At 49.8% G+C, this 17,569-nt stretch overlaps 1 protein-coding gene across 1 annotated transcript in view; it reads left to right on the forward strand.

The window, feature by feature from the left end:
- Positions 1-1,832: 1,832 nt before the first annotated feature.
- The window catches only part of HUNK (hormonally up-regulated Neu-associated kinase), a 131,646-nt gene continuing 115,909 nt past the window's right edge, over positions 1,833-17,569 (forward strand). Inside the window, exon 1 of the mRNA XM_054468491.2 lies at positions 1,833-2,762. Coding sequence (XP_054324466.1) covers positions 2,499-2,762 — 264 coding nt within the window. The 5' untranslated portion in view covers positions 1,833-2,498. The remainder of the gene's footprint in view (positions 2,763-17,569) is intronic.

Consider the following 17,569-nt stretch of genomic DNA (forward strand, 5'->3'; position numbering starts at 1 on the left):
GGAATAGTCTCTGAAATTTGCCTTAAACCTTAATAAAGAAATCTCTAAATTTTCATAAAGAGTGCATGTCCTAACATTAAAAAAAACATACTCTGTTAACACAACATTGGGTGGACTCCCAAACTGTTTCTGATGGAAGATTCAGAGCGGTTTTTTTTTTTTTTTTTTTTGAGAAGGAGTCTTGCTCTGTCGGCCAGGCTGGAGTGCAGTGGCAAGATTTTAGCTCACTGCACCCTCTGCCTCCTGGATTCAAGCAATTCTCTGCCTCAGCCTCCCGCGTAGCTGGGATTACAGGCGCCTGCCACCACGCCCGGCTAATTTTTGTATTTTTAGTAGAGACAGGGTTTCACCATCTTGGCCAGTCTGGTCTTGAACTCCTGACCTCGTGATCTACCCGCCTCGGCCTCCCAAAGTGCTAGGATTACAGGCATGAGCCACCGCGTCCGGCCTCAGAGTGGTTTTTACCCCGAAGTGAGCTCCATATTCCTCATTCTTTAGACAGTTGCTGGACATCTATTCTGCTGGCACCATGCTAGTCACCATTCCTCTCCCATGCAACTGTCCTCTTAAGATTTGATTACTGAATTAGAGACATTAAAAGGATTGAATAAACCTTACTGAAATAGTCAAGGCCGGTGGGAGCAAAGAAGTCCCTTAAGCACAGCAAGAAAAACATTTTAAGCTGTATCTTTAATATTGGTAAACGAGAACAATGAGACAGAACAACAGAAAACGCAGTATGTTCAGTCATAATAACTGAGGCTGGTGACTTGTAACAGGTAGGTCGATGAATATAGTAGCGTATTTAAAATTAGATGTATTGAAAGCAGGCGTTTCTCTGGGTCCGTCTTCAGATGGGTCAGCGAGTCCCCCAGACACTGGATTGATGACAGCTGTTGTTCCCCCCACCCCCACCCCCAATCTCAAAGCATTGCTATGGGTCGATGTCATAGGTGTTTACTCAGGAATAAACAATGAAAGGAACTTTGTTAGGACCAAATCCTTCCTTTCAGCTCTGATGTTGCACGATCCGGGTGAAGTTTCCATCAAATGCGGGCACCTCAACAGGTAGCATTTTGTAAATGCCTCCTCCTACCTACCCTCCTGCTTCTCCCTCACAAGATTCTTCATTTTCGGTTTGAGAAGACGTTGGGGATCCTGGGAGAGGGCCCCGTGTCTTCAGGGCAGTTGCAATTGTTTATACAATGAGCACAGTCACAGCGCTTGCAGAACAAAAGCATCGAAGAGAGGCGAGCGCCGGTCCACCTCCTGCAATCACAGGCATCATTTCAATGGAAGGCAAAGAAGGTGTAAGCTACAAGCAGAGGCAGCAAACGCCCCGGTTCCTACGTTGCTGCTGCTACTATTACTGCTGTGGCTGCGCCTCCTCCAACACAGCCAACCAGGCTGCGTGCGAGCCCGGGCAGACGCCTGGCCACCTCCCCACCCTTTCTTCCAGCCATCCATCTATCCTTCCACCCCAGGTCCAGGGGGCCCTAACTGTGTGCCGGACTCAGGGCCGGACACGCAACCCGACCCACAGTCTACGGAGTTCGAGAGCCTTCCCCCTTCCCCCCGCCCCGGGTGGGTGCGGCCAGTGGGGGATTTCACCGCCGAAAGGTCCAGAAAACCCAAGCCCAGAATCCGGGCGAGAGGCGCAGCCGGAGGCGGCCCGACCTGGGCGGCCCGGGAGCGCGCGCCTCCGAGGCCGCGCAGGGTCTGCCTGTCTGGCGCTCAGGTGGCTCCTCCGTCTCCTCCGCCGCTCCCCTTCCCGGGCCCTCCCCTCTCCAGCGAGGGTCGAGTTTGACTGTGGCGCGCGGAGAAGGAGGGGCTACTAGGGATTTGAAAGTGCACGGGCTGCGGAGTGGAGCTCGCATCTGTTCCCGCCGCCCGCGAGCGGATTAAATTTCTGCAAATTCAAACTGAATGGGGCTTTCTTCTGCTGCCTTCCAGAGGGCGCCTGCAGCCCGCCGCGCGCTTCTCTCCGGCGGGAGCGGCCGCCCAGCGCACGGCTAGGAGCGATCGCGCGAGCCGGACCCAAGCCCGTGCGGGCCAGACGGCGGCGGCGAGGCGGAGGCTGCGGAGGCGCCAGGGCTCCCGGACCCGGGCACCCGGACCCCGGGACCCAGGCGCCGCCGGACCGCGCCCCACCCCGCGCGCCCGAGCAGGGCAACTGTCATTAGGTTCCTGGACGGGACCCGGGGCGGGATCCTGGTGTCCTGAAAGGGGCCCGGGCGACCCTCCGAGGAAGAACTTTTGGGGGCGGGGTCCCCGGTCCCGCGTCCCCTGGGCGGCCGCTATTGTCTGCGCGCCTCGCTTGGCGGCGCGGGGGGCGTGATCGCGGCGGCCCCGGGCGCTGGGTGCGGAGACCCGGGCGGGGCTGGGCCCAGGGCGGCGGCGGGAGAAGCCGAAGGAGCCGGGGAAGCGGAAGAGCCTGGGGAGGAGGAGCTGCGAGCGCGGGAGCCGAGCAGGAGCCGCGCGGGCCGCGGGCGAGCGCGATGCCGGCGGCGGCGGGGGACGGGCTCCTGGGGGAGCCGGCGGCGCCTGGGGGCGGCGGCGGCGGCGCGGAGGACGCAGCCAGGCCCGCGGCGGCCTGCGAGGGAAGTTTCCTGCCTGCCTGGGTGAGCGGCGTGCCCCGCGAGCGGCTCCGCGACTTCCAGCACCACAAGCGCGTGGGCAACTACCTCATCGGCAGCAGGAAGCTGGGCGAGGGCTCCTTCGCCAAGGTGCGCGAGGGGCTGCACGTGCTGACCGGGGAGAAGGTGAGTCTCCCGGGCGCCGTGGGGCTGGGGCACAGGGGCGGGAGTCGGCGGCCAGGACCCCGCGGGGAGCACTGCACTGGGAGTCCCAGTGTGCAGTCCCGGGCCAAGCGCCTTCCCCCTCCGCACGGCTTTCCTGTTGGGTTAAAACGCGCGCTCAGCCAGCCTCTCGCAGCCTTTCCCGAAGGGCGGCCTGGGGTCCGCTGCCCGGGGGCTGGGGGCTTGGAAGGGGACGGCCTTGCCCCGGGAAGCGTCCCGCGCGGCCGTTCTGCTCGTGGAAGGGCGCCGCCTGGCGGACACTAGCGCGGGGGGCGGGATGGGGCCCCTCTGCCCTTCAGGCCGGCGGGGCGGCGGATCCGTGGCGAGGCGGGAACCAGGGCTAGAGGAGGTGGGCTCTTATGTCGGGGGGCGGGGGGAGCAGGAAAGCTAACAGCCAGCCTCTGGGGGAGCTTAGAGTCTGATCCCCGTTCCTGGGCTCTGGGAGGAGGTGGGGGAAGGCTGAGATCCTGCATTGCTTCCCACCTGTGGGCTCCGGCAGCTAGGGAATTTTTCGTGCTCAGAGGAGGGTTTTTGCCTCCGCCCTCCACCTGTCGTCCATCCCTCAACCTGTGCTGCTCTCCATCCACTCAACCCTCCCACCCCTGCCCCCATCACCCACCATTCTCATCCCCGCCATTCTCATCCCCTTCTGTCCGTCTCATCCCCCTCTCTCCGTTCCCCCAGCTCCTTTGTGCCCTCCAGCCTCAGGGTGGGAGCTGCAGTGAAGACCTTGCTACTGGCAGGAACAGAACTACAGATACCTCCCCCAGAGACTGGGAGATGCCTTATCTTTCTAGAAGAGGGGAAAGGAAAGGGGAACTCCCCGAGACCGAAATGGGAACCTCTCCAGCCTTGTTGGAAGTTAGATGGTTGTGAACCCTTGCCAGGCGAGGGGCAGGTAGATGGAAGGTGTAACTTAGAGCTGTGAGAAGAAACCCAAGAGCTGGTGACTCGCTTTTGAGGCCGGGTCACCCCAGGCTGGAGCTGCCCGAGCTCAGAGCCAATCCAGGCTGGAGCTGCCCCAAGCTCCTGTCATCTCGGGCTCAAGACTGCCCCCAGGCTGGGGGTGGCTCAAACCTGGAGGGGGACCAGCTCCTTTGTGTGGTCCGTGGGTCAGGGAGGCGTCAGCCGCAAGGAGGGAAGGCGGAGTTCACTTCCCAACCGATCAGGTGGCCTGGGAGCCAAGCCCTCTGCCTTCCGACCTGGGGGCCTCTGCCCATCCTGGGGCTGCCCAGTGAAACCCCTGGTCACAGGGCCAACCTGCCCTTCCTGCCTGTCTCCAGCCTCACCCCACCTGTAGTTCCCCCCCACCCCATTTCCCCTCTTTGTCTTGGAGCCTTTTGCCTGTGAATGCAGGTCTCCGTCACCCTTGTCATTTTCCCTGTGTTCCCTACAGCCGTTTTGAGTGAGGCACCCTTTTATTATGGGTATGTGGGGTTAGAGTGAGTAGTTTTTAGAAGTGCCTCCTGCCTGAATTCCCATGCAAAAAAGGAGTGTTCAGTATGAACTTGAGTAACTCTTCAAAGAAAAAGGGAAAACCTCCAAACCTCGTTCTAGTCCGCAGGGAGCAAGGCACACTTATACTCCTCGATTCGATTCGATTCGATTCGATTCGTAGTGAGCTGTCTGACTTCCACACTGCGGGTCCGTTCAGGGCGCGAGGATGCTGCGAAGCCACACAGTGGGCTAATTAGAGTGAGCTCTCTTCTCCTGGCCCTGTGTAAATTCCTGTTGGCACTGGCGATGGAAGTTTATTTTCATTGGAAACGTATAGGATTTAGTCTGGTCGTGCATATTTCCTCTCTAAACATAACGGAAAGAGGCGAGTCTTTATGCTCACAACGTAATGGCAAACACTGCAAGTACATTCTTCTCGCCTGCCCTGGTGCACAGACTTCTGGCTTCTCTCCACCTTGCTGTGTTGTGCTGTGCCTCTGGCTCTGTAGCAGCGCATTTTTGCACCATAAAACTCTTGGCTTTGGCTGAACTGCCTGGGGGTGGATTCAGAGCTCAGCCAGCGCTTGGGGTCTGGAGCTCTGTGCTGGGCCCACTGGGAACCCCGACGTGCAGGGAATTCCTGCCCAAATAGGATTCACATGAAGAGACTCGCTGCTCCCCCAGGTGCCCACTCCCCTTTCCCTCCCATCTTATCGTTCTTAAATGATGAATCTCACTTCATTGTTGCAATGACAGGAGATGTTAATTGGATGTAAAATTATTTCCCCGGACCCATTGGTGGACTGTGGTTAAGGACGGTGGTTCTTTGGGTGGAGAAGGAGGCAGGTGAGAGATACCTGTGTTGAAAAACTTGGTTTTCCCGGGATGCTCCTCCCCAGCAGGGAGAATCAGTGCTCCAGGGATTGCGGGCATTGGGAGAAATCTGGATTTTAGTTCACTCAATTGCTGACTTTAAAGAAACAATGGTGTCATTCATAGCATTTATCTCCCAAATCCAGCACCTTTAATGCTTAACTAATAGATTTGGGTTTTAGTAGATTGTAGGGATTAAAATGGTTGTGTGTGTATGCTTGACTCTGAGAAGGATTGCTAAATTAAAATGAGTCCTCATCCCCACTCTAGTTTTGGGTATTGCCTAACTAAGGCCAAAACAAAGATGAAGACAGCCTCAGGCTATTTGCAGCCTGAAGTTCTTTTAAAAGGTGAACTACTAAGATGGTTTTGGCCTGGGGAAAGTTTCCTCCAGTGAGCAGAGCTGAGGAAAAGGAGGTCATTAAACCTCCAGTGTCCCCCACTGTGACCCAGGGAGGCTTCTTACCCTCATTAATTCCTCTTTTCTTGGGGTGTGTACACTTTGGATTTAGAACTTCACTTTTCTCCTGTCCTATCTTTTAATTTTTTAAATTTTTTGTAAAGACAGGGGTCTCACTGTGTTGCTCAGGCTGGTCTCCAACTCCTGGCCTCAAGTGATCCTCCCACCTTGGCCTCCCAAAGTGCTACGATTACAGACGTGAGCCACTGCACCTGGCCCATCCTTTTATAGAGGATACATTCCACATTAGGAAGGGAATGAAGTCATCAATACTGTAGCGAGAAGTACTCCCAGCCCACGTGGAACAAAAGGATTCAGGGCAGCTTGTCTTGGGAAATCAGTCCATGAAAAAGCTGAAAGAGGGCGTAGGGAAACAGAAGTTGAGAGGGCACCCCAAGTTTGGCCTGCTTCATAGCTGCATTCTCAAACTGTGAGAATTAGTTTTGGGTGATTTGTGCTAAAATCTAGGGTATCGCTGGTTGAAGGCATTTGGTATGGGGTGTGTGTGTGTGTGTGTGTGTGTGTGTGTGTGTGTAGTGTGTTGTGTTTCTACTTGGTTACATTTCCAAAAAGCTTTGGGTGAAATCCTTCATGGTTTGCTGGGAATCACTGTCTGAGTGCAGATGACAAAGGGAGCCAGTTTTTCCCGACTTTCCTTTTAGGTTTCAATTTGATCTCATCAAGAGGCTCCTTTTGCCACCACTGCCTGTAGAACAATCTTTTGCCTGCTTTTCCTCTGAAGGTGTTTGTTTAGAAGCCATTTGAATCTAGATGGCTCTTTTACTGCTTGTAAAGAAAAGATGGCGTGCGGCCGAGACCTAATTTTGTCCTCCTTTGAGTTAATGCAATCTCTGTTAATCTGGCTTTAAAAATAAATAGTTCACTTGGCCATGTGAAACTCTTAATAGGTACCTTCACAGTCAGGGCTGAGTGTCTTTGACCAAAGTTGATGATTAGACCAGGGAAATGATCACAAAACCAGATTCTGAAAAGTACCATTCTCTGGCTTTGAGATGAAGAGCGAAGCTGCTGAGCAACAGTATGGGGTAATGACTTTGAAACACCTGGAGTGGTTGTGCTTGCAGAGCCTGGTATTGATTTGTGATACCCATGAGAGGTGTGGTCTCTGGCACATAACAGGTGCCCCCCGCCCTGGCCCCCAACCAGACAGAGTGACTTGGGGGCTGCTGCATGATCAGATAATATCATCTATCGACAGAAGAAGGAAAGTAACTTACAGAAAATTGAAGTGAGGTCCAGAAACAGGACAGACCTGGTGGCTCATGCCTGTAATCCTAGCACTTTGGGAGGCCAAGGTGGGTGGATCACTTGAGGTCAGGAGTTCTAGATCAGCCTGACCAACATGGTGAAACCCTGTCTCTCTAAAAATGCAAAAATTAGCCAGGTGTGGTGGTGCACACCTGTAATCCCGGCTACTTTGGAGGCTGCAGCAGGAGAATCGCTTGAATTTGAGAGGTGGAGGTTGCAGTGAGCCTAGATCGTGCCACTGCACTCCAGCCTGGGTGACAGAATGAGACTCCATCTCAAAAAAAAAAAAAAAAAAAAAAAAAGAGTTTAAGATTTTAAATTTCCATAAACGTTAAACTTTAAATGAAGCAACTTAGAAACCACGTATAATGTTTCTAATACAGACATTATAAATAATGTTTGTAAGGAATCAGTAAAACAATGGTCCTTTATCATCAGCAATATATTTGGATAATTCCTTAGAAGTTTGGTTTAGTGGCTGGACGTGGTGGCTCACGCCTGTAATCCCAGCACTTTGGGAGGCCGAGGTGGGTGGATCACTTGATGTCAGGAGTTTGAGACCAGCCTGGCCAACATGGAGAAACCCCATCTCTACTAAAAATACAAAAATTAGCTGGGTGTGGTGGTGCACACCTGTGGTCCCAGCTACTTGGGTGGCTGACACACGAGAATTGCTTGAACCCTGGTGTTGGTTCATGATACCTACGAGAGGCATGGTCTCTGGCACATGACAGGTTATTATGTTTTGTAAAAAATTGATAAAAGTTGAAAAAATATAGTTGGAAAAGCTGAATCGAGAAAAGAGTAGGTGTATCTCAGGTATTGAGCCAGTGTTGTAGGCAGGCAAACTACAGAACAAGAACAGACAGTCCATGCCACTGTTACCTTCTTTTGTGATTGAGTCTCACTGAGATACAAAGTTGAGTACATAAAATGATTGGTTAAGATGTTGAAATATCTTGTTCTAACCCTTGGTTAAAAAATAATAAGCCTGCTTGTCACTTCCATCGGAACTATTTTTAGGCTAAGAATAAGGGTTGCCTACTTACTAAGTTGCCAGTAATCGTGCTTAGAGCACGACAGTGCCAGATACCTGGAGTGAAGGAGTTACTAAAAATACGATTTACTATGTCTTGCAGAGCAGGAAATATGACTAATTTTAGAGGTGGCCTTTTGGCAGATCTGCTTTTAGCAAGTATTTCTGAAACAAACAGGTGCTAAATCCTGTATTTTTGAAGTGCTACAAGTTTAGGGGTAACCGCTCTGAGGAACAAGAAATGCTTAGAGAACTGGAAATTCCTATTAATCCTTGGCAAGGACTTCTTGGCAAGAAGGAGGCATTTGCAAAGCACCTGCTTGGTGAGCCCTGTGTGACAAGGCAGTGCCTGTAATTTCGAGGATTGCATTCTGCAGTTGCGGGCGGATTCTTTTGAACTTCCTGCCCTGCCTCATCTTTTTGAAGTACTTGTGAATGATGGAAATTGGCACGTAGGGCCTGGTTCCTAGTGTTCATTGATACAGGTCCCACGGACTTCAAAGGGTGCTTTGAGTCAGCGCAACAGTGCAGAAACGGTGCCCACGGAGAGGAGTACAACCCTACATTTTCTCTGCAGGTGTTGAGTCACGGCTATAGCTACCCGTGCATACCAATCCAACTCAGGTCTGTGAGACTATAGAATTCTGCATGCTGCCAGCTATTGGAGGTCAGCGCGGCAATCACCCGTCCCAGGGTGTATCTGCCCAGAAGGGGTGGGGAGTGGCAGCCATGTGCCCCCAAAGAGAGGGACGCGTTGGGGTGTTCTCCGTGGGAAGGAGGCTTGGGCACAGGGTTATCATTTGCCTTGGGACATATATTCCCTCTGTCGATTATTTGTGGTAATGGAGAGACCTGCTCTCTTGGCTAATTGAAACCCGTAGATAATCCCCAGGCCTTATGTTAGCTGATGGGTGAAACTTCTTTCTCTACTCAGCCCTGGTCTAAGTGCTGACCTGAATTGAATTTCACGCTTTCTGATAGGAGGTGCCACTGGGTGGTAAGATGACCAGCAGGAAAGAGCTAGAAACACAGGGACTGAATAGTCCCCGAGCAGGGGGATGCCTCTGTGAATTCGAGAGAGCTGTTCCCTCTCCTCCATCACCAGCACCAGCCCAGTGCTACAGGTGTTTTACGGTTTTTTTCAGGGTGTCCCTCCCGTGCACATTCTTGTTAGATGCCTGCAGCAGCCCTGGCGGGGTAACAGCCAGCTTGCTGGTGTTCTTGCCTGCCTTGATTATGCAGAAGGGGGCCCTGAGTAGATCTTCTCTCTGACAGTCTCTATGAGTTTGCTAGGATGGTTCTAACAAATTACCACACACTGTGTGGCTTCAACAACAGAAATTTATTCTGTCACAGTTCTGGAGGCTGGAAATCCAAAACCAAGGTGTCGGCAGGGCCGTACTCCCTCTGCAGCCATAGGGAGGATCCTTCCTTGCCTCTTTCTAGCTTCCAATGGTGGCCAGCACTCTTTGGCATTTTCTGGCTTATGACTGCAGCACTCTGTCTCTGCGTCTGTCTTCACACAGTCTTCCTCCCTCTGAGTGTCTCTTCTGTCTCTTAATCTCTTCCTATGTCTCTTTATAAGGACACCAGTCATGGGATGTAGGTCTACCCTAATCCAATATTGCCTCATTTTAACTCGATGACATCTACAAAGTCCCTATTTCCAAAGAAGATCATATCCACAGGTACCAAGGGGACTTGAAGGTATCTTTTGGGGGAGCATAGTTCAAGCCCCAGCACCTTTTTAGACTGTCAGTATTGGGTTGTGGCAAGCGGATCTTGGGAAGGAGATGAATGTGCTTTTAGGGATTACTCTCAGAACTGACCTCTGCAAGGGAAGGGGCAAAGCAGCACTGGGCAGAGGGAGAAGCTGGGCTCCAATACTGCTCTCAGCCAAAGCCCCCGCCCATGCCGTGGTGAGCGCTGGAGCTGAGCTGGCCCTTCAGAGCTGGCCAACTTGGGATGAGAGGACTGGGATTTATATTTCTGCATGGGCCAGTCCTTGATGGGGGCTGCCCAGGGAAGGGGCATGGCCTCGGACAGGACAGTTGCTGAGGGCGGTTCCTGGGGAGAGCTCACAGCTGAGAGCCTGCGGCTGGGGGAGTCAGTTCTTCAGCACTGATGGGGAATCTAGGGGTGCAGCCCAGCATTCGCTGTTTACTGAAAGAGACAGGGTCAGAGTCCAGGGCTTTTCATCTGAGTCCATAGCATATGGACCATAGACAACACAGACATGCTTTCCATGCCCACTTTAGATATGAGTAGTCATCATTTCCATGTGTTGGTATCAAGTCCTCTCATCTTGTTACCTTGAAATATACAAAGTATGGCCAGGCGTGGTGGCTCACGTGTGTAATCCCAGCACTTTGGGAGGCCGAGGAGGGCAGATCACCTGAAGTCAGGAGTTTGAGACCAGCCTGGCCAACATGGTGAAACCCTGTCTCTACTAAAAATACAAAAAAATTAGCCAAGTGTGCGTGCCTGTAATCCCAGCTACTCGGGAGGCTGAGGCAGGAGAGTCGCTTGAACCAAGGAGGTGGAGGTTGCAGTGAGCCGAGATTGTGCCACTGCACTCCAGCCTGGGCAACAAGAGCAAAAACTCCATAACAATAGCAGCAGCAACAACAACAACAACAACAACAACAAAATATACAAAGTATTGCTGCTAAGTATAGTCCCCGTAGCAAACATTAGCATTTAGTTCTTCTATCTATGTATGTTTGTACCCATGAACCAGCTTCTCTTCAGCCTGCCCTACCTTGCTGCTGGATTGTGGTCTCTCTCCCTGCAATGGGGGAGCAGCCGGCGTGGCATCTCATTAGCAGATTCTATGTGCCACACCCTGGGAAATTTTCTGGCCTCACATTTCTCTCAGGTTAGAATCATCAGGGCTCTGTTCTGTTTCTTAGTACTTACAAGGTTGAAAGCTCACTTTATATGCTCTATGGCTTTTTTCCTGAGAACTCTGGAGCAACTGAGAGCTGGGCCAAGTTGTGGGCCAGCATGCCTACTTCAGAGGCAGGCACTTTCCTGGGAAGAGATCCTCCCTCCCCCATCACTCATGAGTGGTGGGAAAAGTTGTTGAAGGAGTTGTGGGAATTTGGATTTTTGATGAGTAGAGTAACAGTTTGGGACATTCTCATGGACAAAAAAAACTACTCAGGCTAGAGCCGCCTGTTAACATCCTCTTAGCACTCTTACGGTGGCCACTCTGCCCTAGCTATGCAACTTCTCATCACTGGGTTCTTTTTGGTTTTTAATCATCTTTGTGTTTTCAAGATGCATTTGATTAAGTTTTGGAATTGGTAATACAGACACATGGTCTGAAATTCAAAGGTTCTGAGAGGGTTTGCAGTGAGAGGTAACTGCTTCTTATCTGGGCTCTTCAGTTCCTGGATCTTCTCGTGAGAGGTCACTTCTCATTCTAGCCCTTGTGTATCCCTCCAGAGATACCCTATATGCATAGAGACCCACATACATATTTGTAAATGCGTAGGTGGGGGCAGATTTTTCTTCTTTATTGATACATAATATTTTACATATTTATGGGGTACATGTGAGTGTTACATGCATGGAATGTGTAATGATCAAGCCAGAGCATCAGCGTGTCCATCACCGGAGTATTCATTTCCATGGGTTGGTATCATATCAAGTCCTCTATTCTAGTTACCTTGAAATATACAAAGTATTGCTGCTAAGTATAGTCACCCTAACAAACATTAGAATTTAGTTCTTCTATCTATGTATGTTTGTACCCATGAACCAGCTTCTCTTCATCCATCCCTCCCACCCACCAGGGCAGATGTATTTTTAAACTGTACATGCTGTTCATTATCTTGCTTTTTCACTTAGCAATATGTCTTGAGCGTTCTTCCCCATGACTACTACAGAATTGCCTCACTCCTTATGTTAATTAGTTATTGCATAGTAGTCATTGTGTGGAAATATCATGTTGACTTAACCATCCCTTGTTGATGGACATTTAGGTAGTACATAATTTTTTTTTTGTTATTCTCAAACCATACTTCAGTAAATATCCATGACCATTTGTCACTTTGTAAATGTGACCCCTCAGTGTATCTGAGGAGTAAATTCCTAGTCTTAGGCCAAAAGGTATGTCTGTTTTAACTGTTGATAAGTATTGCCAAATTGCCTGCCATAGAGGTTGGCAATTTATAATCACATTTATAACCCTTATAATTTATAAGGGTTCCCAACTTATAATCACACCCATCTGGTATGGGAGTGTTTGCTTTTCCACATGTCAGCCAACAGGGTACTCATTTTGATCTCTGCCAATCGAGTGTATTAAACATGGTATCTTGTCTTATTTATTGTTTCTCTTATTTACATGGGAGTTGAGTATATTTTCATACCTTCTCAACTGTTTGTACTTCATTTCTGTTCATTGTTCATGTCCATTCACCAATTTTCTTTTGGGGTTTTGGCCTTTTTCTTATTGATTTATAGGAGCTCTTTATATATTAAGGAAATTAGTCTTCTTTGAGTGATATGTTTTCAGTGTCTACCACCTTCCCTCGCTCCCCATTATTCTTTCTCTTTTTCTTTGTGGTTCTTGCCATTTGCAGAAGTTATTTCTTGGGAGTTCATGAACTAGAGAAGGATAATTGATAAGTTTTGGAGGTCTATGGAGCCCTATCAATTGTGTGCATGTAAACATACTTCTGAGGAGAGGGTCCATGGGTTTCCTTATATTCTAAATGGAGTTATTTACCTCTAAAATATTAAGAGCCACTGCTTTGTTGCCCATCCTTGTTGGCTCTGCTGACTAAATGGAAGTCTGCAGATGACTGGGCTGAGGGTTTGGATCACCTTGGTTTGTTAACACCAGTGCCAGTTGGGCTAAAGTTGCAGATTATACATACACACTCAGGCTAGGCAGGTTGGTTCTGCAACCATGACCCTGGACTAAGCACCCTTGATTCTGCCCCCACCCTTATCATGCCTGGATTGCAAGGGAGAGGCATGATACTGTGTGGGATGGTCTTTGGAAATCTTTGACTCTTGCTGGTTTAAGTAAGACAACTGTGAATCCATGTCCCATCATCTCTTCATGGGAAAGGTGGTACCATTCATGGTGGATGGTTGCTATGATCAGAATGTTTGTGTCCCCCAAAATTCTTTTGTTGAAATTCGAACCTCCAGTGTGATGGTCTTTGGAGATGGGGCCTTTGGGAGGTGATGAGATCTACCCTCATGAATGGGATTAGTGCCCTTATAAAAGGTGCCTGACTGAGGTTGTAGTGACAAAATAAAAAAATAAAAAAGGCCAGGCATGGTGGCTCACACCTGTAATCCCAGACTTTGGGAGGCCGAGGTGGGTGGATCACTTGAGGTCAGGAGCTTGACACCAGCCTGACCAACATGGCGAAACCCCATCTCTACTGAAAATACAAAAATTAGCCAGGCGTGGTGGTGGGCACCGGTAATCCCAGCTACTTGGGAGGCTGAGGCAGGAGAATGACCTGAACCTGGGAGGTGGAGGTTGCAGTGAGCCAAGATCATGACATTGCACTCTAGCCTGGGTGACAAGAGCAAAACTCTGTCTCAAAAAACAAATAAATAAATAAATAAAAGGTGCCTAAAGGAGCTTGTTTGTCCTTCCACCATATGAGGACTCAGTGAAAAGGTGCCATTTCTATGAGCCAGAAAACACGCCCTCATCAACACTGGATCTGCCGGTGTGTTAGGCTTAGACTTTCCAGGCTCCAGAATTGTGAGAAAGACATGTCTGTTCTTTTTTTCTTTTTTTTTTTTTTTTTGACAGAGTGTCACTCTTTGTCGGCCAGGCTGGAGTGCAATGGCGCCATCTTGGCTCACTGCAACCTCTGCCTTCTGGGTCAAGCGATTCTCCTGTCTCAGCCTCCCGAGTAGCTGGGACTACAGGTGCGTGCCACCACACCCAGCTAATTTTTGTATTTTCAGTAGAGATGGGGTTTTGCCATGTTGGTCAGGCTGGTCTCGAACTCCTGACCTGAGGTGATCCACCCGCCTCGGCCTCCCAAAGTGCTGGGATTACAGGCACGAGTCACCGCGCCTGGCCAAATTGTCTGTTGTTTATAAGGCATCCAGTCTATGGTATTATGGTATTATGTTACACCAGCCCAAGCTGACTAAGACAGTGGTTGAGAAGAAGGAGAAAGGGGGAATATTGAGGGAAGTAAAAACCTTTCAAGGAGCAAGAGCCACTACATAACTTGGACATAAAATGCACTAAGACGGGTATTAATACATTAATGCGTGTGTGTGACAGTGCATGCACCTTGGGACTCTTCGAGGGGCTCTGTCTACTTGAGAAGCCCTCCAAGGAGCAGCCTTGGTGGGGCCGACAGGTGGGCCCTGCTGTTGGAATTCCTGTGGCCTCGGCCTGACGAACGTCTCTGAATGCCCTGTCCCCTGTCACTCTCTGCCCCTTCACTCCGCTTTGTCCCTCCTCACCACCTGGACTGGTTTGCTAGAGCTGCCATAAGAGAGCACCACAGACCCGGGGGCTGGAACAGCAAGGCCTTACTGTCTCTCATTCTGGAGGCTGGAAGTCCAAAATCAAGGTGTTGGCAGGGTGGGTCCTTCTGAGGCTGTGCGGGAAGGATCTGTTCCATGTCCCGCTCCTCGGCTTATCCATGGCTGTCTTCTTCTTGTGTCTCTTTACATCGTCTGCCCTACACGTGTGTCTGTCTCTCTGTCCAAATGTTCCCTTTTGTATTTTTTTTTTTTTTTTGAGATGGAGACTTGCTCTGTTGCCCAGGCTATTGTGTAGTGGCACAATCTTGGCTCACTGTAATCTCCGCCTCCCGGGTTCAAACGATTTTCCTGCCTCAGCCTCCTGAGTAGCTGGGATGACAGGCACGCGCCACCATACCCAGCTAATTTTTGTATTTTTAGTAAAGACCATTTCACCACGTTGGTCAAGCTGGTCTTGAATTCCTGACCTCGTGATCCACCTGCCTCAGCCTCCCAAAATGCTGGGATTACAGACTACAGACGTGAGCCACCACGCTTGGTCTATGTTCCCTTTTAATAAGGACACCAGTTCAAATTGGATCAGGGCCCACCTTAATGACCTCACTTTAACTTGATTACTTCTCTAAAGACCTCATATTCAGGGGGCTAGGTGCAGTGGCTCATGCCTATAATCTTAGCTCTTTGGGAAGCTGAGGCAGGCAGATCACCTGAGGTCAGGAGTTTGAGACCAGTGTGGCCAACACGGTGAAACCCTGTCTCTGTGAAAAATACAAAAATTATCTGGGCATGGTGGTGCACACCTGTAAACCCAGCTACTCAGGAAGCTGAGGCATGAGAATCACATGAACCTGGCTGGGAGGCGGAGGTTGCAGTGAGCTGAGATTGCGCCATTGTACTCCAAACTGGGAGACAGAATGAGACTGTCTCAAAAAAAAAAAAAAAAAGACCCCTCATATTCAAATAAAGTACTGAGGTACTGGGGTTAGGACTCCAACAGATGAATTCTGGAGGGACATAATTAAACCTTTAACATCACCTGATCCCATGGCATATATTTAGAGTTGATGTGTTTGTCTCCCCACTAGAGTGTAAGCCCTATGAGGAAGAAACCACTGCTCTATCCCCAGTGCCAAGAATAGTTTCTGGTACAGAGAATATGCTCAGAAAATGCTTTTTTTTTTTTTTTTGAGACAGTTCCGCTCTTGTTGCCCAGGCTGGATCTTGGCTCACTGCAACCTCCGCCTCCCGGGTTCAAGCGATTCTCCTGCTTCAGCCTCTCGAGTAGTTGAGATTACAGGTGTACACCACCACGCCCAGCTAATTTTTGTATTTTTAGTAGAGACAGAGTGAGGCTGGTCAGGCTGGTCTCGAACTCCTGACCTCAGGTGATCCACCTGCCTTGGCATCCCAAAGTGCTGGGTGGGATGAGCCACTGCGCCCGGCCAGAAAATATTTTATGAGTGGATCCAAGCATGGTTTGATCTTCCCAAGACATGTGGACAGCCTTCTAGGGGGTAATGTCCAAGTTGGCAGGCTCTGGTTCTGCAAGCGCTGTATGTTTCTCTCATTCCTTGCTGCTCTGGGTGGGCCTGTCTGGGTGATGACTATGTTGAACGGGTTTTCTGTCTGGTGCTCTGTAGAAAAATCCTGGCTCCTGAACAGCTGTGCTTTCTGCAGGGATTTAGTTAGGCACCTAGGTATCTGAGTGACAGGTGACCAACCAGAACCAGACAGTATTTTGCAGTGTCAGGGGACTGTTAATGGACCCTCGCTCTTTCCTGAGAAAATGTAGCAACACTGCAACAGATGGGAGAAGTTGCTATTTGCAAACATACATTTTATTTTGGATGTTTCCCATGGAGATATATGTAGGTTTGGAATCTGTCTCTTTGACTGTAATTTTTTTTATAAGTTTATTAGTCTCCTAAGCCACATTCCTGCCAAAACATTTTGCAATCCTGCTTGCTTCTCTTGCCCATTTTCTGAGCCATTTGATTCGTTCTGGGCTCCCTCCCTGCATCACCACTGCCATTTTAATCCTCTATTTGAGTTCTCGTTGTCTTACGTTCAACCCCAAGGCTTTCTGGTAAGTTGTCAGGCCATCTTTCTGCCTTTCCTCAGACGCTCTTGTACGTGAAGCTCCTTTCTTTGTCACCATCGGCTCTTTGCCGGAGCTCTGTGTGTAGCAACTTGAAAGCGTGCAGCAGTAGTGGGTGACCCGTGAGCACAGAGCGTGGTGCTAAGAGATAAAGGAACAGTGGATGTTGTAACCACCTTCAGGGAGCCTCGCCAGCTCTGTTTAGGGATGATAAAATGAAGTTTGGATTCTTAGCGATTCCCTTGTCTACCTGGAGCAGAACACGGGTAGGCAGGTTATGATTGCATAACCTTCCAAATCAGTAAAAACCTGCAGGAAAGAAATGGGTACATGGTTTTGGCTTTGATCATGAGGAGGTCATACTGATCACGAAAATAATGAACATTTGTGGATCTCGTACCATCTGCTGGGCCATGTCTTGGATGTTTTGCTGCATAAGACAACTTACTCTTCATAGTAGCCTATGTGGTTACTGTTGTCCTGATTTTGCAGATTAAGATGACCAGAATCTTGGTTTGCCCAGGACTCTCTCAAGTTTAATGTAGGAAGTCTTGGATTTGAGGAAGCCCCTCAGATAATGCCAAAATCACATTCGCCCAGGAAAATATTTCATCAGAGTGTTTGGAGTCCAAACTGCAGGTTTCCAAATAACAGTATTAATAAGCAGCCAATCAGGTCGTGAATCAGTGAAGAAGTAAAGCCCAAAGCCCTGGGTATTACTGGGATGCTTTTGTGAGTAATAATAACGTCCATGTGTGCTCCCAGGGAGTGAGGGGTGCTTTTCTCACATGTGTAGTACAGGTCTACCATCTTTATGGGTTCACATGAGATGAGGAGCTTGAGCTATTAATAATATGTGTGTTAGGCCGGACGCAGTAGCTCATGCCTGTAATCCCAGCACTTTGGGAGGCCGAGACGGGCAGATCACTTGAGGTCAGGAGTTTGAGACCAGACTGACCAAGATGGTGAAACCCTGTCTCTACTGAAAATGCAAAATTAGCCGGACATGGTGGCGCATGCCTGTAATCCCAGCCACTCGGGAGGCTGAGGCAGGAGAATCGCTTGAACCCAGGAGGCGGAGGTTATGGTGAGCCGAGATTGTGCCATTGTAC

This window comes from Pongo pygmaeus, chromosome 22 (genome assembly GCF_028885625.2).
Source record: "Pongo pygmaeus isolate AG05252 chromosome 22, NHGRI_mPonPyg2-v2.0_pri, whole genome shotgun sequence".
NCBI lineage: Eukaryota > Metazoa > Chordata > Mammalia > Primates > Hominidae > Pongo > Pongo pygmaeus.